General features: G+C 37.6%; 1 protein-coding gene across 2 annotated transcripts in view; it reads left to right on the forward strand.

The window, feature by feature from the left end:
• rin2 (Ras and Rab interactor 2) overlaps nucleotides 1-23,052 on the forward strand; it is a 213,659-nt gene that overhangs the window by 146,387 nt on the left and 44,220 nt on the right. For both annotated transcript variants that reach the window (XM_039738550.1, XM_039738551.1), the window contains exons 7-9: nucleotides 4,414-4,486; nucleotides 5,084-5,175; nucleotides 17,438-18,613. In XM_039738550.1, coding sequence (XP_039594484.1) covers nucleotides 4,414-4,486; nucleotides 5,084-5,175; nucleotides 17,438-18,613 — 1,341 coding nt within the window. The remainder of the gene's footprint in view (nucleotides 1-4,413; nucleotides 4,487-5,083; nucleotides 5,176-17,437; nucleotides 18,614-23,052) is intronic.

The following is a 23,052-nucleotide window of genomic DNA, read 5'->3' on the forward strand; positions in this document are numbered from 1 at the left end:
CATTCAAGAAAGAAAAAAGTAGCAGATCATTGTTACTGGACTGTTTTTTGATGTTTATCAGGCGTATTCCATGGCATTTAAAATGTGGTATTCTTCACCCCCAAATATAATTGGAGACTCTAGGCCTGTAAGCAAAGTATAAAAGATATAAAAGAAGAAACTGACTGGGTTGAAACATCAGATTGAAGCAAGTTTAAAACAACTGGATGTGACTTTAATGCACTTACATTATACAATCTTTTTTGTGAGTTTGTGTACATCCTTCAAACATCTGCTACAGTGTATAGTTTGTCATTGTATAATGCATCTGCCATGACTTCTCAATTGCAAACAAAATGAATGAATACATATTTTGTTAGTTTCTGATCAAAGACAATCAGTATTGTGCCTTGGGGCTAGTCTATGTCATTACATGATATAATGCCAGGTAGCTTGTTAGCACAGAAAACACTAAGAAATCATCTGGGTGTAACCATTCTTTAGCTAGGAAACTGATTTTTTTTTTTTTTGCCAGTCAGCTTGCTACTATTTTTAAAAATATTATTCATCTTCCTTTGAGCAGGTAAAAAATTATCATTGCTTCAAAATTGGCGTGATACTACTTGTTACAAAGATATCCACTGTATATTAGGTGTTTCACTGTTTTTCGGAAACTAGTATTTCTTTTCACCTTTTTGCAGACTACTGTCAGGTTTATTTCCCTCTGAAGCGCCCTGACCCATGCTCTGTCCAGCCCCTCTTTGATTGCCTTATTGACATCAGGAGTTGGATGACATTAAATTTTCTAAATTTTAATGAGAATAAGACAGAAGTCATGCTGCTTAAATCCAATGGCACCAGCGAGACCCCCTGCATCGACCTATCCACTGTGGCTCAATATGAGAAATATATGATCACAAATTTAGGTGTGAAAATGGATTCCACTTTAAAACTTGATAGCATGTGAACGCAGTGGTAAAATCTTTCTTTTTCCAGTTGAAGCGACTGTCAAAAATCAAGCCTGTTTTGTCTAAACACAACCTTGAAACAGTTATACATGCTTTTATAATCTCTCATCTAGATTACTGCAATACACTTCTTTTTGAAATTAGCCAGGCCTCCATTGCTCGCCTACAGCCCTTTGCAAAATCCCGCTGCTCGGTTTTTAACTGGTACAAGTAAGGATGAGCGCGTTACCCCAATTTTGGCTTCCCTTCACTGGCTTTCAGTTCATTTTTGAATCCATTTTAAGATTCTTGTATCTGGTTTTAAATCCTTTAATGGTTGTACCCCAATTTATCTGTCAGAAATGCTGCATCCTTATATACCGTCTCGCTCTCTCAGGTCAGCAGACCAGATGCTTTTACTTGATCCTAAGACACGATGCAAACTTAGAAGTGATCGGGCGTTTTCAGTTGCAGCTCCAAAACTGTGGAACGATTGCACGTTAGGTAGGCTGCTTCAGTTGCTGTCTTTAAATCGTATTTAAAAATACACTTTTACTCCCCGGCCTTTAACCCAGTGTGCAATGTTGACTATCTGTGTACATTTTTATTATGAATTTCTTCAGCTCTTACGTGTTTCTGTTTCTTTTACCCATTGGTTATTGTGTGTCTGATATGTTGGGTTTTATTGTGCAACACTTTGGTCAACCTTGATTTTGTTTTTAAAGTGCTTTATAAATAAATAAATGACTATGGACCACATTGATATATTTTACAGAATAATTATATAAAGAGCAATTAACCAGCTTCTTGTCTGACTCTCTGTTCCGGTTTGCCTATAAAGTAAACTACAGCCGCGGAGAGTGCAGTGTCATTTGGGCACTCATGATAATCTACAGCATCTAGGACCCTTTCACAGATTTTGATAAACCCACAGACTTGGTATTAATCAGTTCTTGTGTTATGATAGTGGGTAGTAACATTGTATATAGCTCAAATAACCTGCACCTAAATCTAAATAAAAACAAAATAATTGGCAGCATACTTTAAGCAATGCACCATAAACACTTTAATTTTTTATAGATTAATGGTCAGTTTAGAGCAGTCGTTGAGAATTTAAATTAATGCTCTGATATTTAACTGTATAATTTGGAGGCAGCATCTTTTTGATGAATATATCTTTAGTGCTTAGTTAAGATGAATGGGATAGTTTGGATGTTGTTACAAATTGGCTTAGCAGCTGTCCTTATTTGAGGTTCTCCAAATCAAATTCCATGAAACAAGTCAGTGAGCAAGTAATAAAACGAACTTATAAAGAAATCCAGTGACCAGTGATTTTTGGGGAATTTAATCAAATATGAAATCTGCTACTCATTTATGCAGTAAAGATTAATTAATTAATATTGGGTACTCCTCACTGGGCGGTCTCAATAGGTTAGAACTGTTTAGAAGCAACAATTGCAAAGCAGTACTATATTTATTTTTTTTATTACTTGGGGCGCCTAACCTTCCCACATATTTTACTCCTCAGTCATTGCCATTATGATATGTGTAGACAGTGCTATTCATAATGGAGACTGGCACCAGTGAATGATGTCAGGTCAGCGGTAGGACATGCTTTAAAAGTGGCGTGGTAGAGGATACCAGACAAGAGTGCATTAGGAAGAAGACTTTGCCGTGGTTTTCACATACAACAGCATTATGTGTGTATCGGGATTAGCCCGACACCCAGAGGAAACAAATATCTACATGTAAGTGGAATTTCATTTTCATAAACAAGATCTTTGACAAAAGGACTAACGAAAGTGGACACAACTTATGCAGAGTAAAAGATCTGCTGCAGTCTGCCAAGTGACAGCTGAAATAACAGTGGGGTACTAGAGAGGCCTTTGAGAATGCACAACTCATCGGCCATCCTCACAAATGGAGTATGGAAGTTGACAACACAACTGAGTTGCACTTCTGTCTGTGAAAAAATAAAGATTGGGGTGCAGAACTCAAAGACTTGACACAGGATGGCTGGAAAAACATCACATGGTTTGACAAATCCTAAATCCTGCTGATTTATACTAATTTGAAGCTGAGGGCAATTGTAAAAAATCCCTTGAGTCAGTAGAGCTCTCCTGGGGGTTGTTAGTAATTCAGGTCGGTCGTAACAGTATAATTGTGTGTATGTTTTGTGAATTACATTTAATTTCTTGATATAAGTAATGCTATGTTTGAATAACACTGGATTCCTGAATGTCATTGTTGATCAATTGTGCCTGCTGCTGAGAGCAGTGTACCCACTGTGAATAGAGGATAATGCTCCATTCCACGGGATTAGGAAGGTCCTGAATGTTTCCAGAAACATGATTGCAAATTTACATTAGTGCAGTGGTCTTCCAAACTGCCAGCTCTCCATCTAGTCAAAAGATGAGATGAAGCAAACTGTTTGGAGCAGATACACTTTACAACAATTGTAGGACACTTCGCTGTCTTCTGGGCTAAAATCAATGTGCTGTACATTTCACACCTTGAGCCTGTGCCCAGTCAAAACCTCTGCTCAGGTAGGTCTGTATCATCATTTTTGGCCAATCATTGTACATTTATGTAGAAGCCTACCTTTTGGTTTTGAATGTAAAAGATATGTTTTATTAGTTTGGGTGCTGTCTACCAATCCCTGTACCAGCTGCAGCAGGTGATGTGTAACACGCTCAATTAATTAGGTGCATTGTGTAAGGAGAAGAATTAATCTTTACAAACAACATGTGGATTTATAAATTGTTAAGGATTATGGTGATTAAAAGAATGGGGTGACATGCATTAATGGTTCTGAAAAGGTCACAGTTGTTAAATTTTTATTAGTTTAATTTGTCTCTTCTGAAAGCCTCTGTAAATTATAAAAGTAATGATCTCTGAACATTCCAGCTTCAATTTAACTCTGATCTTAATTACAGATTACTCAGGTAAAATATATTTGCTCATTAGCTATTTCGTATTAATATTCATTCTTCATTCAAGTACTTGAAATAATAAATATGTAATTTTTTTCATTTTGCTGTCAGCTGTAAATTTAATTTGATCGTTGCACACTTTAACCACTTTGGTCTTTTTAATAATAGTCATCAATTATGTAGGTTTGGGTAGCTATTAGTTCATTTTTACATAGGACTTCAGTTTTGCCAATACATGTTTATGCTGTGCTGTGAGTCACTGAGCAGACATTACCAGCAGATCACCGAATCCTTCAACTGCTGTGTTTGGCCACTGCACATATTTAGGACAGCTGTTTCAGATTATATGAGTAAGCTCTTTCTTTCTCTGAAACACAAACACACAGTTTCTGCTAAAGAATACTCAGTAGCTCTTTAGCAACTTAATTTCTTGGAAAAATATAAGAAAGAACAGTACACTTTATTAGAAAGGTTCAGCATTTTGCAAATCCTGTTGATCAATTTCTGTGTTAAAATATTACAACATTGTTTTTGTCATTTTTTTTTTCTTTTAGCTTTCTCCTTGGAAGGATCTGGCATTAGCTTTGCTGACCTATTTAGGCTTGTTGCGTTTTATTGTATCAGCAGGTAAGAATTTTACTTTTTCCCAGTTGCTATTTGACAATAGCTAACAGTTTATGTTTTCATTTCTATATACAGGTGTGCTTTCAGATTTACTTCACTTTAAGTATACACCAGAAAAATATATACAATTCTAACAATCATAGACTCATGTTTATTTTAATATCATACAGTTTTGCACCTACTAATATTTGTTTCTCTGTTTATGTGAATTCAATACTACACTATTGCAGAAGCATTGTATATTGTTGCTGGTAGCTGTATTTTAAACCAATCCAAAAAATTGCAGTGTCAGCAGTGAAATCACTTTGACAATTTATTATTTTAACCATTTATAAAATAGTAAGTACTGTAAAATAAAAACTTGTTGAAAAATTAGGAATGCAAATAACAATGGGGTGTAACCTGTGCACTGACTAATGCTTAGATGTTGTGATTTAGAAACAAAGCTGTAAATGATTCGCCTTTACAGATGGGTTTACTGTTTTTAACTCATTCCAAAGTTCAAGGTTTCCTGCCAAGTAAACCAGTCTGTAGCACATTGCTGGTTCTTCTGTAGTTGTGGGACATATTCCTAACAATCACATGTCTTTTCCTTGGAAGGGATGTTCTGCCTTTCACCTTAAGACTACCTGAAGCAATTGTAGTTGCAAAGTCACAAGAAGATCTTGAACAGGTTTCAAAGTTGGGAGCAGGTAAGTGATCTTTATTAGATTAGATTAGTTCATGTAACTTTTCTCAAAATATGTCTTGCTTTATTTTCCCGTAGGTGTAAATCATTGTGAAAAATGTGTCATTTTATGGTAGAGTTTACTTTAGAGTAGAACGTTAAATTGCTGTAACAAATTAGCAACCTATATTTATAAGACTGTAGTCTTAATTATGCAACTTGAATCTTTACTTACAGCTGTACAATATGTCTCAGAAGATTGAAACTTTGAATGCAATCTTACGTACATATAATAACTCAGGATATTATTGCATTGTTAAATAATTATTTTGGTAAATATGTGCATATTTTTTAATTTTGTGCAGTGTGTTTTTGTTAAAGAAAATAGTTTGAAGGCCTGCAATATTGAATCTTAAAAAAACTGCTTATAGCAGCAGTGAAGTGTATTTATAAAAGGTTAATGGTTCTAAATTATTGCAGCATATGTTTTTCATTGCCAAACCATTTTTGTCCTAACAATGTACAGTAAATGTTGTTTTACTTTGAAAGCAAATAATATTTATTATGATTTGAAGAGAGCACAGGTCACTTTAACTTTGTTCCTCTGTGTTTTACATTAAGCATAAATCGTCTTTGAAAAATAGTTGTTTTAGAATTACCCTAAAAAAACATCCTTAGTTTAATATCATTGCATTTTTGTTTCTGGTATAGCGTCAGGGTTGTTGTTCCAGAACCAAGTCAAGCATTCGAGTCGTAAAAGTAGAGACTGTATGAATGAAGGCTTATGGATTCACACCCTTTGTAACTGTTTAAAATAAATCTGATTGCCTTTGCAATTTAAATCATGGGATTTTTTTTCCTTAAAACTTGAAAGGATTTTGCATGTTTTATTTTAAATGACATAGAAAAGAGCTCTCTTCCCCTACTCCCGGTTGAGTAAATTTACATGCCTTTTCATGCTATTCCATCATCATGGTTTCAGAGGCTGACTTTAAAGTCTCTGGGTTGAAGATATTGCGAGTAGATGGTCTGATGCTCGGTCATTGTATTCAGCTGCCTCAACCCCGACCTGACAGGCAGGACACTAATTGCCAAACAGCACACGCTTTATTTATATTTGCACTCCACAACACAACGTAAAACGCAGTCCCTTTCTTTCTCCAGCCACTCCTTCCATCTTCACTCCTCCTTTATGAGCTTCACCCACTTCCTCCCGATTCAGGCCGTTGAATGCTGCCGACTTGCCCCTTTTTATAGGACACCAAGACGGAGTCCAGGTGCCCAACGAGCTTATTCCAGCAGCACTTCCGGGTGTGGGGGAAGAGCTGCCAAATAGGGCCCTGCAAACAGGATGCCCTCTGCCAGTACGGGGGAGAAATGGTCTTGAAAATACTTTCTCCCCCGGTCCTTCCATGGTAGGGGCATCCCAGCTGGATAAGAGCCCCAGCAATCCACCACAATGGTGAATTTATTTGCTGAAGGAGTTGTCTTAGTAAGAAGGATCGGGGAATTAAGGTACCAAGGGTCAAACAAAAGCACAGTCTTTAAACAGGCCAAGAACAAAACCCAGGTGGTCTAAATTACCAATTGTCAAAACACTTTACGCAAACAAAACTCATAGTCGAAAAGATTCAGTCTCAGTTTCTGACTACCTTATAGTCCTTTCACTAAATAGCTAATCCTGCTTGCTAAGTAGGTTATTTGTTAAATCCAAAAACGTACATGCTTGCGTTACTTTGATGCCATCTTCAAAAGTGCTGGCTGTTGTGGCTCCTCACACAGATGTGTTATGAAACACATGACTGGCAGTGAGTGTCATTGCCAACAACAAACAAGCAAAGTTACGGGGCTTTTCAACATAGTGCCAGGATAATGTCACTATCTAGCTAATAAAAAAATAATAACAACAGAAATTATGTAATCAAAATGTAACATGATAAGCAAAACATATGCCTCAGAATAAAAAACTAATATTGACATCAGCACAGGAACACTGCTAACAACAGATTTCAAAAGAAAAATGAATGTCAGCTTATCTAGCGCAATCAAAAACAATGAAATTTTGCATTTATGTTTGTATCAGCTTCATTTTGTCATATTTTATAAGGTCAGTCAAATGAAAAAGTTGCCAAATATTACAAATTGCTAAATTAAGAATGATTATTAAATTCTGTGCTTAAAGAGAATTGTTCGTGTAACTGGAAAAATGCACGTTAAAAGTATTTTCTTTTGAGCTTCTGATAAGTGTGTTAGTGGTGAAAAGATGGTACTTGATTAATTCCTCCTCATTATCAATTATGAACATAGAACATACTTTATCAATACCAGTAATCAGGGTCAGTCATTTGTGATAAACTCACACAGAATACAGTGCTTCATTCATCTCTTTAGTAATTTTTAATATTGTTGAGCTGAGTGTTATAAAGAACTGTAAAAATTCTATGTGGTATACTGTCGACGACTTTAAATTTGAAACTTTTTGTCATTATTGTTCTATTTTACTGTATCTACTGTACGTACAAAATGGCTCCAATAGTGTGTACTGGTTGCCAGTTAGCAGCCTCTTTGTTTACCTAAATCCCCACCTTCGTGTTGTGTTCTTAGTAGATGAAGCATTACACTAAGAACACAGTACTTGTGGGCATCACAAAAATGCTGATGTTTTTAATTTTTTTATAATTGAAATCAACATGGACAAAACTAGCATGCATTATGTGACTTCGAGTTGTTGGCTAGGTCAGATGTGCTGACTGCAGTTTTTGATATCATTGCTGGACCAAATCAGTTTACACAACTGAAAAATGCTAGACATGTCACATTTTAGTGACTGCATCCCAACTTTCCAGCACAGTTGTGCCTGCTTGCCCCCCTTTTCTGACAGCCAGTATCTAGTTGCCGGACAGAGCTTGTGCAGTACAAAGGGTTAACAGGTACAGCACATTGAGCGCAATCTCTGTTCTGTCATGGTACATAACAAATGATACATCAGACAAAAGAGCTTTTCTTCTGTTTGTGGGGTCCAACACACCTGCATTCCTCATTCCACATTGCTGCATTATATGGTTGTCAGCTTTCATGTACACAGAGCCCACTGTGCAACTAAAAACAAAACCAAATCTGTTGAATCTTGTTAATTTAGTTGTGAGTCATGGACTAGTTGGAGTGAGACACTGGGCATACCACAATACTTGATTGTTTTTACTGGAGCACTCTGTTGACTGCCACCAAGATTGTGTATGTGAAGGCGGTGACTGAAAATCACTGGAAGTCATTAAATGTTACATATCCAGTCTACTTCTGTACAGAAATATTGCCTTTCAGAATCTACTCACCTAAGCACTCCTCAGTGTATAAATTGTATAATAGAGTATCGATGTAATACTGGCCCACAGCTTATTAGTAAAACAGTTTATAGATACCGGATATCTAGAATACAAGTTAATCCTCCTGTGGTGGAATCTATTGACAGACATTCAGGTGCAGCTTTTTTCTGTTGAAGCCACTGAACAAGTTCTTGAAGCATTAGTACAATTATCGCCCAATTTTATATTTAGTTGAAAAATTAAAGTATTTGTAATACAGAAAGATATTTTTTATATGTCCGAGGAGAAATTCACCCTGTAATTATTTGAACAAGTTTATTTTTTAATGCTGCACTTTTTTCAAAACTAAGCCCTCTGCTTAAAGTTTCTTGAAAGGCTTGTTTGTTGTCAATATGAGAACAAAAAGTGTTGCAATTAAATTACTCAGTTTGGTCATGCAGGCAGCAGTCTTAGGTTTAAAAGCTTGGTGACAAAATTAAATGTTTAATCCTTTTATTCCGCTTTCTGTAAACGCAGGTCACTCTGCTTGCAGTGATTGGTAGTGTGATGTACTAATAATCCGATTTAGTAAAGTGAAATATAGGTTGTATTATTTAGATTTGAATCCCATAATCTCAGGTTTTGTTTTACATTTTTTAGCATTACAGTAATTTCTGCAAAAAAGTACAACATGACATAGTTCATTTTACACCAGTAAAAATTTTGATTTTAGTGGATTGATAACATAGTTGACATGCTAAATCGTCAGTTACCTGCCTTCTTGCAAAGCAGAGAATACATAACCATTGTAGTATCATCATTATTATTATTGTATACTGTATTTAGCCAATTCTTTTACCTAACTTAGCTTTTATAGTTAGGGCACAGGTAAGTCAAATGACTTCCTCAATGTCACATGATGAGTTTGTAGAAGTAATGAAATAAGTAACCATCTGAAATTCAAAGCCTTAGGCACTACACCTTGCACAGTGTTTCTCAACTTTTCTGGTGTTCTGACCCACTTTTTCCCATGCTAGTGTCTTCACGACCCACCAAGTGGAAGATTGGGTCCTCTTTGGTGAATCAAGTGCTATTGTCAGTGCCTGGTGGTCCCCCTTGGTGAACCGATTGCAGTTGTCAAATGGGAGGGGACAGGCATGATATTTTGATTCTGTGACCCACTGTGACCAACTACCATTATAAACATTAGCTACTTGTGACCCACCAGCCCTAGAACCAAAAGTGGGCTGCGACCCAGTGATTGAGAAACACTGTGTTAGAGCACAATATGAAATAAATAATTTATAATATATAACAGTACATTTATTTTAGTAGTGGAAACTAAAGAACTTAAAGTCAAGTTGTACTGATTTATAAAGCTTTATTAAAGGTACTGGGAGATAACAAGGGGTACAAATTGGAAATACTTCATGATGAGATTAATAAGCTGATGGCCTTTTTCTGTTAGATGTAGAAAATGCTCATTATATTTTTACAAGAAACTTTCCGCTGATTTCCTTCTTAAATACTCAGAAAGTAAAATCCTATAAGGCTAGTTTTAATATACAGTTTAGCTAACAGGTCAGGTCAGGTTGGAGGGCATGCACTGGTACAGCACGTTGCTACATACACCACACGATAAAACAGCTCAGAATCCTGGTTTGCAACCCCCCAGGCAGACACACGGTCCAGTCCCACCCTCTGGAAATGACCGTCTATCTGCCATAGCCAGGTGTTGCATGAGTGTTCCCTTGGCCTGGTCCAGTTGCTCGGGTCTTCAACAATGAGCATGCTACGAACAGAATCACGCACAGGTAATTGCGCCACGTGGCTGTAGTGCCGTAACTGACGCTCCCTCACAATGCAGGTAATGTATCTCAGTCAGGACTCCATGAGCAACCACTCATTCAACACAAAGTCAAACCAGTGGTACCCAAGGATTCTCCGAAGAGACACAGTACCAAAGGAGTCCAATCTTTGTCTCAGATCAGCTAACATATGTACACTTTATACCCTCTCACCTTAAACTAATTCAGTGTCCCCAGCTTGTTCACACATCATTGATGTATTAGAGTATCTGAGCCAAGGATATGTAGACCTGCTTTTTTTATTGTGAACAAATGCCTTAAATACAGAAACTAAGAAATACATTCTTAACTTGTTACCTCTACCCAGGGAAGAATATGTGCCAGTTGAAACAATTAATTACATAGCAGCAGAAATATATTAAATTACTGATCCCTTCGGAACGAATTACAAGCTAAACATCACACATTTATACCTCTTACATAAGATTGCTTCTGTTAAATACAGTTGGTGCTGGTTTAGTCTGAGTAGTTTAGCGATTCTGACTTTTCCTTTCAAATTCCAGTTAGGAAGGTACTAAAGCTGCAGGAACTGAACTCTCAATCAGTGCATTTTATACTCCCCTATTGTTTTGTTTTAATACCCACATTGTGTGTGCATATATGGGTGTGTTTTTAAATGGACCTGTGGTCATCTGGTGCCCCGTTCAGGGCTGTTTTCTGCCTTGTACCTGAGGTGCCAGGATGTCTCCTGGCGTTCCCTTATCCTGAACTGCCTGAACTGGATTAATCAGGTTTGACAGGGTTATCGTCTGTTATGGTCAAGTATTTAATTGTCTCCTGCTGGTTTGTGCTGGTTGATTACAATACATGCACTGTTACAATTTTAATGTCAGTGGTTTGTTTTATTATTTAAAATAAGTGGAATGTTTAAAATGACTTGTACATTTATTTTTGCTGAAAATAAATGTAAACAATTCCTATATATTTGTGTTATTCAGTGGGAAAAGATGCTGTTTTTACAGTATACCAAATTATGTTTTAATACTTTTTTTTACTGTGTAACACATAACATAAAAGCGTAGCCATCTCTTTACTTATATTATGAAATATGGTTTGTAATGTGTTGTAGGAAAAACAGTGTCAGATGTCAAAGGTAGTAAGCTACCTGTTGCCGCTGCTGTTGTTGTTTTCCTCTCAGTATGAAACTGACAGACTACCAAACATGACATGTTTCCTGGAATCGAAAACAACACTGAGGTGTTTTTCAGCATGTTTTGAACTGTTCACGTATTTAATATATTCCAATTACATTGAAGTAAAGTAAACATCAAAGATGCTCTTCTATAAGCAGGGACTGTGGGAGCTACTTCAGATGGTGCTACTAGATTTGGAAACCATATTTGCATCTTTAGCAGGTGTCTCTGGGTCACATTTCTCCCCTTAACCTGAACACCTAGGCTGAGTGGGGCAGCAAAGACTACATTAGCTTGTAGGGACCCATAAGTTCAGCTACCAGGGTAGTTGTTGTGTTCCAGAATAGCAGAATCAAATCTGGCTGGAGTGTGGTTACTGCCACCTCTTCTGGTTATACAGGTTTCTTTTTCAAATTCACTTGCATCCCTCAATCTGAAATATGTTGCAGAATGGAATGAGATTTCTTGGCAGTCTTTCTTCCACTAGGAGCCTTATCTCCCTCCCTTAAGAACATAGCAAGTTCAAGAGGTGATTGTTGTTGTCTACTGAGTTTGATCCTTTGATGGGTAATCCACTTGGCAATTTCTGTAATGTTCTTATAATGCCTCCACCTATAGCAGCCTTCTCCAAGCACTTTGCAACATCCTGTCAGAATGTTGTTCAGGGTAGAGAGGATTGTGTATCACTGCTTACAAGATGAATCTTCCTTCTCCAGATCTTTAGGTTAATTGGGGTTGGCAAGTGGTCAGTTATGATGCGCAGGTGGAAGCTCAGCATCCCTGGTTAGGACCCGAGAGCTCCTTCCAGGATAACAGATGCTGAAGTGCCAGGTCCCACTGCTTCCATTGGCCCAGGCTTGAGAGATCATCTGCTTTCAAGCAGCAATCTTCTTGTGCCGTTTCTCTGACTCTTTGCAATATAAGCTCTGCTTTGCATCTCACGATGGTCTTCTCCATCTTTTGACGTTATAATTGCCAAGTCCCAGCAACATTGACATACTATCCCGACAATCTCCTGATGTCTCCAATATGCTTCGGCTTCCGTTACCACATTTCTGGGGCTTCCAGTTCCTGCCACTCTTGATGAACTTATTGGTGTGGTGAACTTTTTCATCTTTAGACAAAAGCAGCATGCTGACCTCTCTTGCCTTAACTACTTTGTATTTTCACAGCTCCTAAAGTTCAGATTTAATTTCAAACCTGGCCACTCTCATTGTAGAGGCTGCAGGCTCTCTCCGGGTCAGAAGGAGTTTTTTCCTAGATCTCCAGCAGCTTTTCACACCCTAAAAGTTGTATCATTGAATAATCTGTTGTGAATAAGTGTGGGTATATGAGAGTGTGCCCTGTGACGCCGTAAAGTTCCTTTTGGGCTTTATCACTGACTAAAGCCCTGTGCTACTGAGAGGCTTCGGCTCCTTACAATCTTGTACAGGTCTATGGTGTTTATGAAGATGACTAAATAGAAAGATCCATCTTATAAAAGTAATATTCGGTATGTCTTTTAAGCAAATGAGTATTTTACTTTTTAAATAAATGTTGGCTATGTAATATGCGACCTCACACTTTCTACAGGCACACACAGTTATAGTTCTTTCTAACCTACACAAACTTTTAGGACAATAACTAATGCATCAAATTGTAAACTTTAATAGATCTTCTAACTGGTATCATTTTGTCTCAAATATATATATACTAGCAAAATACTCGCGCTTCGCAGCGGAGAAGTAGTGTGTTAAAGAAGTTATGAAAAAGAAAAGGAAACATTTTAAAAATAACGTAACATGATTGTCAATGTAATTGTTTTGTCACTGTTATGAGTGTTGCTGTCATCAAGGATTTGATTATCATTATATCTTTCAATCAGGTTCGTATTTGGAGGATGTGTTGTGTTCAAGTTATATTCCGTGTTTGTCAACCGTTGTAAAGATAACAGGTTTCATTCATCGAAGTGTTCACTACCCAAATTGGTACTCGTGAATCTAAGATGTTTAACAGGCATTTGCGGTATTAAGTTGTGGATTTGTCTGCGAATATTTAGCGGCAGCCTGTCTATGAACTTAATTTACACTTAAGCTTTACACCTTGATTTCCTATTGATATGTCTACAAAGGCTTGCTCAGATTCACACTCACACACTGCATGCACGGGTTTACCTTTCCCAGTCCTGCAAAGTCAGTTCACGTGAGCCGCTCGGAGTACATGCATTGAAAGTTCTAAGTTGAGCTTGTGCTATGTCGTGCGATGCTGCAATGTCCACGGCTTTATTTAATGTTAGCTCAGACCCGGCACTTAAAAGTTTCTCTAACACTTTTACTGAGTTTGTGCCAAACACTATTCTATCCCTGACCATCTCATCTTCGTTTGCATAAGCACAGTCCTTCACCAGCAATTTTAACTCTGTTACAAAGTGATGAAAAGTCTCGTTTATACCCTGCGTCCTCTCATTAAACTTGTATCTCGCGAATATCGTATTCGTCTTAGGCATGACAAACGCCAGTGACAACGTGTCTATGAACCTAATTTAAAGTTAAGCTTTACACCTTGCTTTCCTATTCGTCTGCATAAGCACAGTCCTTCACCAGCAATTTTAACTCCGTTACAAAGTGATCAAAAGACTCGTTTATACCCTGCATCTTCTCATTAAACTTGTATCTCGCGAATATTGTATTCGTCGTAGGCATGACAAAACGCCAGCGGCAGCCTGTCTATGCACTTAATTTAAACTTAAGGTTTACACCATGCTTTGTTTCCGCAGTAGCTGCACTTATGAATATGCTTGTATGCGTCACTCGCTTCATATTCTTTTCCTGCCTTCTCAATTGTATAATGCGTTTTTTGTTCAGCTCTCTTTGGAGCTCTTCCTTGTTCTCTACGTACTGCGTTCACAGTCAGTTCACGTGAGCCGCTCGGAGTACATGCATCGAAGGTTCTCAGCTGTGCTTGTGCTATCTTGTGCGATCTTGCCATGTCCACGGCTTTATTTAATGTTAGCTAAGACCCGGCATTTAAAAGTTTCTCTCGCACTAACGAAACACTAGTCTATCCCTGACCATCTCATCTTCGTTTGCATAAGCACAGTCCTTCACCCGCAAATATTTAGCGGCAGCGTGTCTATTGGATTGCTGCTGACGGGAGGCCTTATATGGGCAGGCACTCAATTACGTGGGAGGCGTGACGATGAGGGACGCAACTTCGCCTCACACGGAGAGCGAGCTGCAGGCTATGGCCATATATATGTACATAAGTAGGTTCCAGTTATGACCGTTACGCGGAAATGAAACCTGCCTAACTTTTGTAAGTAAGCTGTAAGGAATGAGCCTGCCAAATGTCAGCCTTCTACCTACACGGGAAGTTGGAGAATTAGTGATGAGTGAGTGAGTGAGTCAGTCAGTGAGGGCTTTGCCTTTTATTAGTATAGATATAGTTCACTTCATCTTCAGAAAACCTGAAAAACAGTTCAATTATACTTCTTTAGCTGTCCTTTTCATTATATCTCATTTCTGTTTTACAGTTTTTCCTGACACAGAGTACTGTGTTATAGGTTTGTAATGCAAATATAAGAATGGCTGGAGAAAATTTTTTAACAGATAGAAGATTAACAATTTGATCCATTAGTGCCCCTTAGTGGTCATAAATTCTGATGCGCAGGAAGCAGAAAATGCATTAATCAGAAAACACAGTGTTACTGGCTGATAAGTCCGAATTCAGTTGAGTCATTAGGCCAGGAACTACCAGATGCTTTCCAGTAGATATTCCATAGAGGACAGAGATACCTACTAGACTTAACTAGAATAGTTTGCATTCTTCTAAAGGCAGCAAAAAAGTTTGTTGCTTGATGCACCTAATTTTTTGTTATCCGTCCATTCATCGTCTAATTCACTTAACACAATTAAGGTCATGATGACACAGGTGACACACTCTGAGTGGGACTCTAGTCCATCACAAGGCATTTCCACTAATGTTATCCACCAGTTTTGTAACTTTTTTATGTTCAGTAGGTCAGCGTAGTGAAGATGTGAATTTCCTCTTGGGGATTATTAAAGTATCTATCTATCTAGTGTACATTCTAAGTCCTGGGCACAAAACAAGACCAAACCTTGGATGAGGCAGCAGTTCCTCACATTGCACCGCATCTAACTTTTACCCATCCATTCATTTTGACATCCACATATCCAAGTCATAGTCATGGGAAGCTAGTGTCTATCCCTGCAGCATTGGGTACAACGCAGGAAGAGCTAACCCCCAAACCAGTGGGTCAATTTAGAGATGACAGTTACTCTACTGTGTGCATTTTGTGATGTGGGAGTAAAACTGTAGTACATGGTGCAAAACCCAAAGGGATAATGGGTAGACTCCACCCACTAGGTTTTGAACCCTTGGACCCTGTGAAACAATTTTACTAACTACCGCACCACCTTGATACCCTGGCTTAATCTTTGTAGTTTAAAAGCTAGTGACCACAGTATGTTTTATTTCATATTTAAACAGAACCTTAAGTAACTAGGACATGTTTCTGTATAGTACTGCATACACTGAAATGACTTAATGCATAATTTTATGTTCATCCCCTTAATAAACTGCCAAACTCTTTAAAATTTTAAATGCATTTTGGCTTTTGTGTAACTGAAATGTGTCCATCTAAGTGTTAAACCACATGAGCCAATCTGAGGACTAATTATTGTTTGGTTTACTTGTATTGGTGTTGCTACTTTGCTAACCAGAAGTACTGTATAGTTACCATTCACAGTTTATGGTCAAGAAACCAATTCAAGTTTACAACAAACTTAATTTCTGGGTTGGACAGTAATGCTATTGCTTCACATATCCAAATCTTGATTGTAGTTCATGTGGAGTCTGCATGTTCTCCTAAATATGAGTGGAAGGGTGCACTGCGTGAGTGTGTAAACAATAAAATGTGCACGATGGAAGAGAAGCTATCAAATCAGCTTAATTCAAAATCCTTAAAGAATGTCTCAAGCACCATGGTGTTGTGTTTTCTTATTAAATCCCCAGATAACTATGTGTTGGGTTTATTGACGACTGTAGATTGGCCCCGGTATTGGTGTAGATGTGTGTAAGTGGGTACTGTGATAGACCGATGCCTTGTCCAGCCTTGTGCCCTGAGCTACCATGTTCACTCCAGTCCTTTACAACCCTGATTTGGGCTTCAGAGGTTTGAGAATGTTATGGTCTTCATTTCCTAATCCTACCATACTTCAGTTTCTTTTCTTGTTTTTTAAAAAAATTAACACTTTTAAGTCAGAAAATGTTACATTTTTTCTATTGTTATGTATATTTGGCAAACTGCTTTATGCAAAGAAAACTACAAGGTCAGGGTATGTGACAACTGTTTACAGAAACCATTTACAACCAAAGCACAAAGAGGTTAAGTGACTTGGACAGGGTCACACAGTGAGGCAGACGCAAAAATTGAACTGATAACATTGAGGTTTGATAACCATCGCATTTGTCAGTGTACCACACTGCCAACTTCTTTTTACTGACTCTTTTGAATATACCTAAAGAGAAGTCAAGCAAAATGACACCTTTTGCTTGACTTTTCATTACATTCATAATGGCTAACACAGTACAATACCCTAGTACTATAGAAGATACCGAGAAAATCTGCATATAGCTCACTGTTTAAATGAATAATGAAAAGGCAAACATTGTCTCTACTCGCCCAAAAAAAATGTCATAAGAGTCACAAGCAAGGGAGGGGAGGAAAAAGCAAGAGCAAGCAATCCCACATCTGTTGTTGTAAAGACCTCCCACTTCAGCCTCTGGAGTCTTGCGTCACTCAAGAAACATGGGCTGTGCTTCAGACTACGAGTCAGAGTTGCTGATCTGTGTGTTTATTTCAGAAATGTGTATGTGCACTTGGCAGGGTCTGACAAAGATCTGAGTAAGTTTGATTCTTCAAGAATTTGTAATTCTTTTTAAATTTTTCTCTTTGTAACCTTCTTTTTACTTTCTGTTTATAGGATTCTGGAATTCCTCCTTGTGCAACAATAACAAGGATCCTGCTGTCCCTCCTCCTAATGCTGTTAAAGGTAGCAGGCTGGGTGAGCTCAAGAAACACATTCCCAGGGAACCCCTCTCAAACGGTGTGCATTCTCTCCATACAAGAACTCCTTCTGAATTGGAATGCAGCCAGACCAACGGGGCACTGTGTTTTGTTAACCCCCTCTTCTTGGAAGTACATCAGCAAGCAACAGGTGCTGGAGGATCTCTCAAGCGACAAAAAATTCAAGACTCCTCTGCCCAGAAAAAATCTCGTGTTCCTCCACCAAGACCACCCCCTCCAGTAATTCGAAAACCGTCTGCTTTGCAAGACCAAGAGAAGCAGGTGAGCATGCCCCAAACCAGCAGCTGTTTAAAGCAGCACCAAGATAATACCATGGGACCCGGTATAAGCCATTCAAAGAAGACCACGCCTGTCCCCCCACCGCGACTAAAAAAACGCATCAGCCTGAGTGAAAGTGAACAAAGCAAGAAAACCATCCAAGAGAGCAGGGACACAGAAATGCAGTCAAAAGCACCTGAGGCTGTGGTGTCCAGGACTTCGGAAAAGGACATGTGTGTATCGAAAAGGCTAAATGCCAACACAACATTAAATGCTACACTGTGTTCTCAAAATGCCATGCATATCCAGCAGAATGGAGGAGGCCGTCAGAGGCTGAGTGATATGAGTATTTCCACATCATCTTCAGATTCCCTGGATATGGACCGCACGTTCCCTCCACCTGGCTGCCCAGGCTGTGAGGACAGCAGCCCAGAGGATGACTATGGGCCTGAGAGTGACTCGGAAACCATGGCTCCCCCACTCAAACTGAAAAAGAAACGCTCTACCTCTTTTGTTCTTCCCCACATTGTCAAGACTCAGTTCCGAAAAGTGAGTGGAGTCTTCAGCTCATTCATGACTCCAGAGAAAAGGATGATTAAAAGAATTGCTGAAGTGTCTCGGGACAAACGTACCTATTTTGGATGCCTGGTACAAGACTACATCAGCTTCCTACAGGAGAACAAAGGATGCCACGTCTCTGGCACTGACATGCTGCAGACTGTGAGGCAGTTCATGACACAAGTCAAGAATTACCTGGCACAAAGCTCCGAGCTTGACCCTCCAATTGAATCTCTCATTCCAGAAGATGAAATAGGTGAGTCAGAATTTGTCATTTGATTACTTGCTTAAAAAAAACAGTATCGTTAGAGAAAGTCTCATTTTTATTAGTATAAGTCTTCATTAAAGCACAGTTGTATTATCAGCCTTTAATTAGAAAGGAAGTAAACACCTTTGATGTTTCAAAAATAATATAATCATGTATCAGAATTGGCCGATCTCCAAATTTTAGTAAATCCGAGATCTTGCTACTATAATAGACGTGTGGGAAAAAGGAGCACAAGAAATAAAGAATAAGAAAAAGTGAAAAACACAGCTTTGCACATTTGCTTCTCTTAGTGTTGTTTGGTGGAACATATGTTTTCTGTGAGTGTGTGTTTGTATATATTTGTATACATGTATGTGTATGTACAGTATATGTACAATATGTATGTGCGTGCATATGTACGATAGATAGATAGATAGATAGATAGATAGATAGATAGATAGATAGATAGATAGATAGATAGATAGATAGATAGAATGTGGTATACATATACTATAAATATTTTTTGGAACCCAGTATGCACATTCCTTCAGTGCTTGTAGCTAAACATAGAAAGCTTTGAGTAAATAGTCTTACTCAGTGGCACATACCAATAACGGTTTGGCTGCTAAAGCAACTGTTGCTAAAGTTAAATGGAGAGAAGAAAGTGAACAACTTCAAACATGGTATTGAAATTGTTATATGTTTGGATTAAACAAGATACTTAATATTCATTTTATTGCTGTGTTAGCATAGTATTTAGCCTTATCAGTGTCTAATGTTTGTGTGTTTCAATCAAATTCTTCTGTTTTTTTTGTTTTTTATTTGTTCATATTGTACAATGCCATCTCTGACACTCATCCAACCTGTTAAATGCAGGTCAGATTATGATGTGCTTGGAAAGCCACCCCACACTATATGTCTGTTTGTGACAATCCGTTAACATTGAGCTTGCTCCATTTGACATTTTATAGCTTTCTCTTTCAATTAGACATGGGCAGCAAGACCCTCTTACATAGAAAAGGCAACAAATTACCTAGCTGTTAGCTTCTGTTGTAAAACACAAGAAAGGGAACTATTATAAACTCAATAAAACAAAAATGTAAACCAAGGACTGGAGTAGTTAAACTTTCAGAACACTAGACTAATTAAAGTGGGGTCAGGGGCTTGGTGGCGGTTTGGTATCGGGTTACAAATATATGACAGAGTGAAACTGACTGTGGTGACACTCCTCGGGCTTATGTGTGGATCACACAGTATCTTTTAACTTTAACTTTTTTTTCTTTGTTATTCAATTCAATCCATCATAAACATGTCATGCTTTACCGATGCACAAAAGAAAGACTGTGAATAATAAGAAATACAAAAAAATACATATAGTACAAACATATGCCAAAATCTGCATATTTAAAATTTTTATTATATAAACTTATTTTAATGAGTTCTTTAAATCTTAATTTTTGACTAATTTTACAGCTCTACTGCAGATCTCTTTTGTTGTTCTGCATTGAGGGTTGAAATCAAAATTAAAAGTTTAAAACATGTTAGAGCATTATCTTCTTAACACCCCTCAAACTGCATTGTGATGCATCATTTGAAAAGCTCCGCTGTAATTAAATAGTTTAACACTTGAAAAATTTTTAATAATGGTAACTTGTTTACCTCTAATCTTAATATTTTTGATTTCAAAAACACAACTTTAGTTCAATTCTGTCTTCAGGTTTATCCCATTTGTTTTTACATTTACAAACAGTTATAAGGCACATTTGCCCATAAGAGTGATTTATTCCAGTTTAGATCTGTACCGGTTTTTGAAAAGCTGATTTTGTGCCCCTTAAAATTATTTGGTGAATGCTGTATTGGCTAATCAGCATGAAGTTACTTAATTTTCTTACCTAAATGTTACATGCATATAAAATAGATATTGTCTCAAACACTTTTTAAAATACATGTTTTTCAGTAGTACATAGAAAATTACAGCAGGAACTCCAAATCATATCTATCTATCTATCTATCTATCTATCTATCTATCTATCTATCTATCTATCTATCTATCCATCATATAGTGCCGTATATCCTTTACCTTCATCTATTCCATTCATTACAGGGAGAAGTAGACTATCCTGGCCATACCAGGAGGAGGTGTGGAGCATGTGCTCATTTTACAGCACATTGTAGCAATACCAGGTGTAGGAGCAATCCCTGTGTAGATGGCCTATTTATTGTTGGACACATTTATACCAGTCTAACTTTAAAGTTCCCAATTTAAAGTGAGGCACATCCTCACAGATAAGAGAAAGATGGAAACTGTACACATAGAAAGGCATGGTCAGTAGTTTAATCCAGGACCTCCAACCTCAGGACCCTAACCACATTTAAAATTATGATTATGTCCCAGTTTATGGCATTTGTCACCAAGAAAGGCTGCAACAGCACATTATATAAACAGATGAAGGCTTAAGAAAAAATACTCGATGGCAGGGATTCAAAATGCTCCAACTTTAAGCAAACCATATCTGTTTCAGAACTGCTGCTGTTTAGTAGGTGACAAAGCTCTAGTCCTTATGCATTCCTGTTTACATAGTAAAAGAAGTTTGTAACAAATATATTCTATAATCGTGGTTTTATTACTACTATGTTCTTCATCCTAAAGACATGATTTTAAAGAGGTGTTCTAAAAAGCAAAAAAGAGCACGGACAGGATTACCCATTTGTCTTTGCAGCATCAGTGACATGCCAGACTATTTAAGTGTTAGTCAGCTTGCAGGGTGTAAATATACCAGGCCTTTGGAGTGAGGTCATGGACCCCTAAACTGATTTTTTTTTATCAACTTTGCTTTCGAAGGTTATATATACCAGGCCACTATGCAGGCATACTTAATTTTGCAAATTCTTATTCAGATGTTTTTGGTTTTTCTATGCTGTCACAGCTGACTTGGATCGAGTCCCAGCTTATAAGTGTTTGTAGTTATTACTTTTAAAAAATCAAGCATTTTTTGGACAAGTGTGTTTAAACTGCTGTAAGCCTTGTATTAATTGCCTGAAGATCAAATACGGGCTTACATTAAGATTTCTGCTATAAATAAAACTGCAGACAGGCTCTTTTTATTTTTCTGTCAGTAAGTAAGGCAGCCAAATTTAGACCATGTGTGCAGTGCTCTTCTTGTTATGTATTTCAGATTCTGAATTTGGAATAAGTACTTTAAAATGTAATAAGTATTTTAACATCTGATAAGTTAATTTATAACTCACTCTGCTGTCATGTTAACTTTGCAGCAGATGAGAAGTTTAGCTCCAGCAAGGACAAGGCTTCAGTAACAATCTCACCATTATGAACATTTAAACTAAATGCAGCTGTCTGTTTCCAAATTGTTTCCAGTAATTTTGCTTAGACTTTATTTCATTGCATTCTTGTTTTAGACTGTTTCCTGTAGAAGCTCAAACCTTGACTGGCTTTATGCTACACTCTAAAATTATAATGAGTACTGTATCTGTTATCTTCTGTTTGAATCTTTTGGATCAGAGCAATCTCAGATTTCCAGTTACATTAGTCGCTCATCAATGTCAGAACAAAGCGAAAGACTGAAAGCTTAGGGATTTTTGGCTCGGCTGTGGGAGAGGTGACTTTGCATGTTCCTTTTTATAATTAGACTGAGATATGTGTGCCAGGACACAATATTAACCAGCACAAAAAGGAGAGAATACTTACTGAGGGAAAGAAAGATATCATGTTGTCAAAGAAAAGGGCAAAGGCTCCACCAGAGTTATGAACAGAGAGCGAATCTCCACATTAACTCTTATCTCTACACACCATTTTTGGCAGATGGAGGTTACAGAGAGATGGAAAGCACTACCCTGAGTTAAAGGGAGGGACTGCTGTTTAATAGGCGACACAGCTCTAGTCCTTATGCATTCCTGTTTACATATTAAAGAAAGCTTGTAACAAATATATTCTGTAATCGTGGCTTTATTACTATGTTCTTCATCCTAAAGACATGATTCTAAAGGGGTGTTCTAAAAAGCAGTGGCTCTTAACATTTTTTGAGTCACGGACACCTTTAAGAATGTGATGAAAGCTATTAGCCCCCTTCCCCAGAAATATTCACATAAGCACAACTTTGCATGCAATGAGTATAAATGTTTTATTTATCGAGATTTAATTGTCTCATACATATATGACATACCCAAAGTATTATTAAACTTTAAAATAAACAATGTAAACAACACTCTTTTTTATGCATAAAGTAATGGCCACTCATTATAATTATGAAATGCAAGTCTCTTGTGGAAATTTAAACAGATCTACTACTACATTTTCTACTCCTACTACTACTACTGCTATATCTTCTATAAATCAACAGCACAGGGCTGTATAGTGAATATAACTGTTCATTTTTATCTGACCCTCATGGACCCCCTGAAATCCATAGGGGTCCATGGACCTCAGGTTA

This window comes from Polypterus senegalus, chromosome 16, assembly GCF_016835505.1.
Source record: "Polypterus senegalus isolate Bchr_013 chromosome 16, ASM1683550v1, whole genome shotgun sequence".
In the NCBI taxonomy this organism is placed as follows: domain Eukaryota; kingdom Metazoa; phylum Chordata; class Cladistia; order Polypteriformes; family Polypteridae; genus Polypterus; species Polypterus senegalus.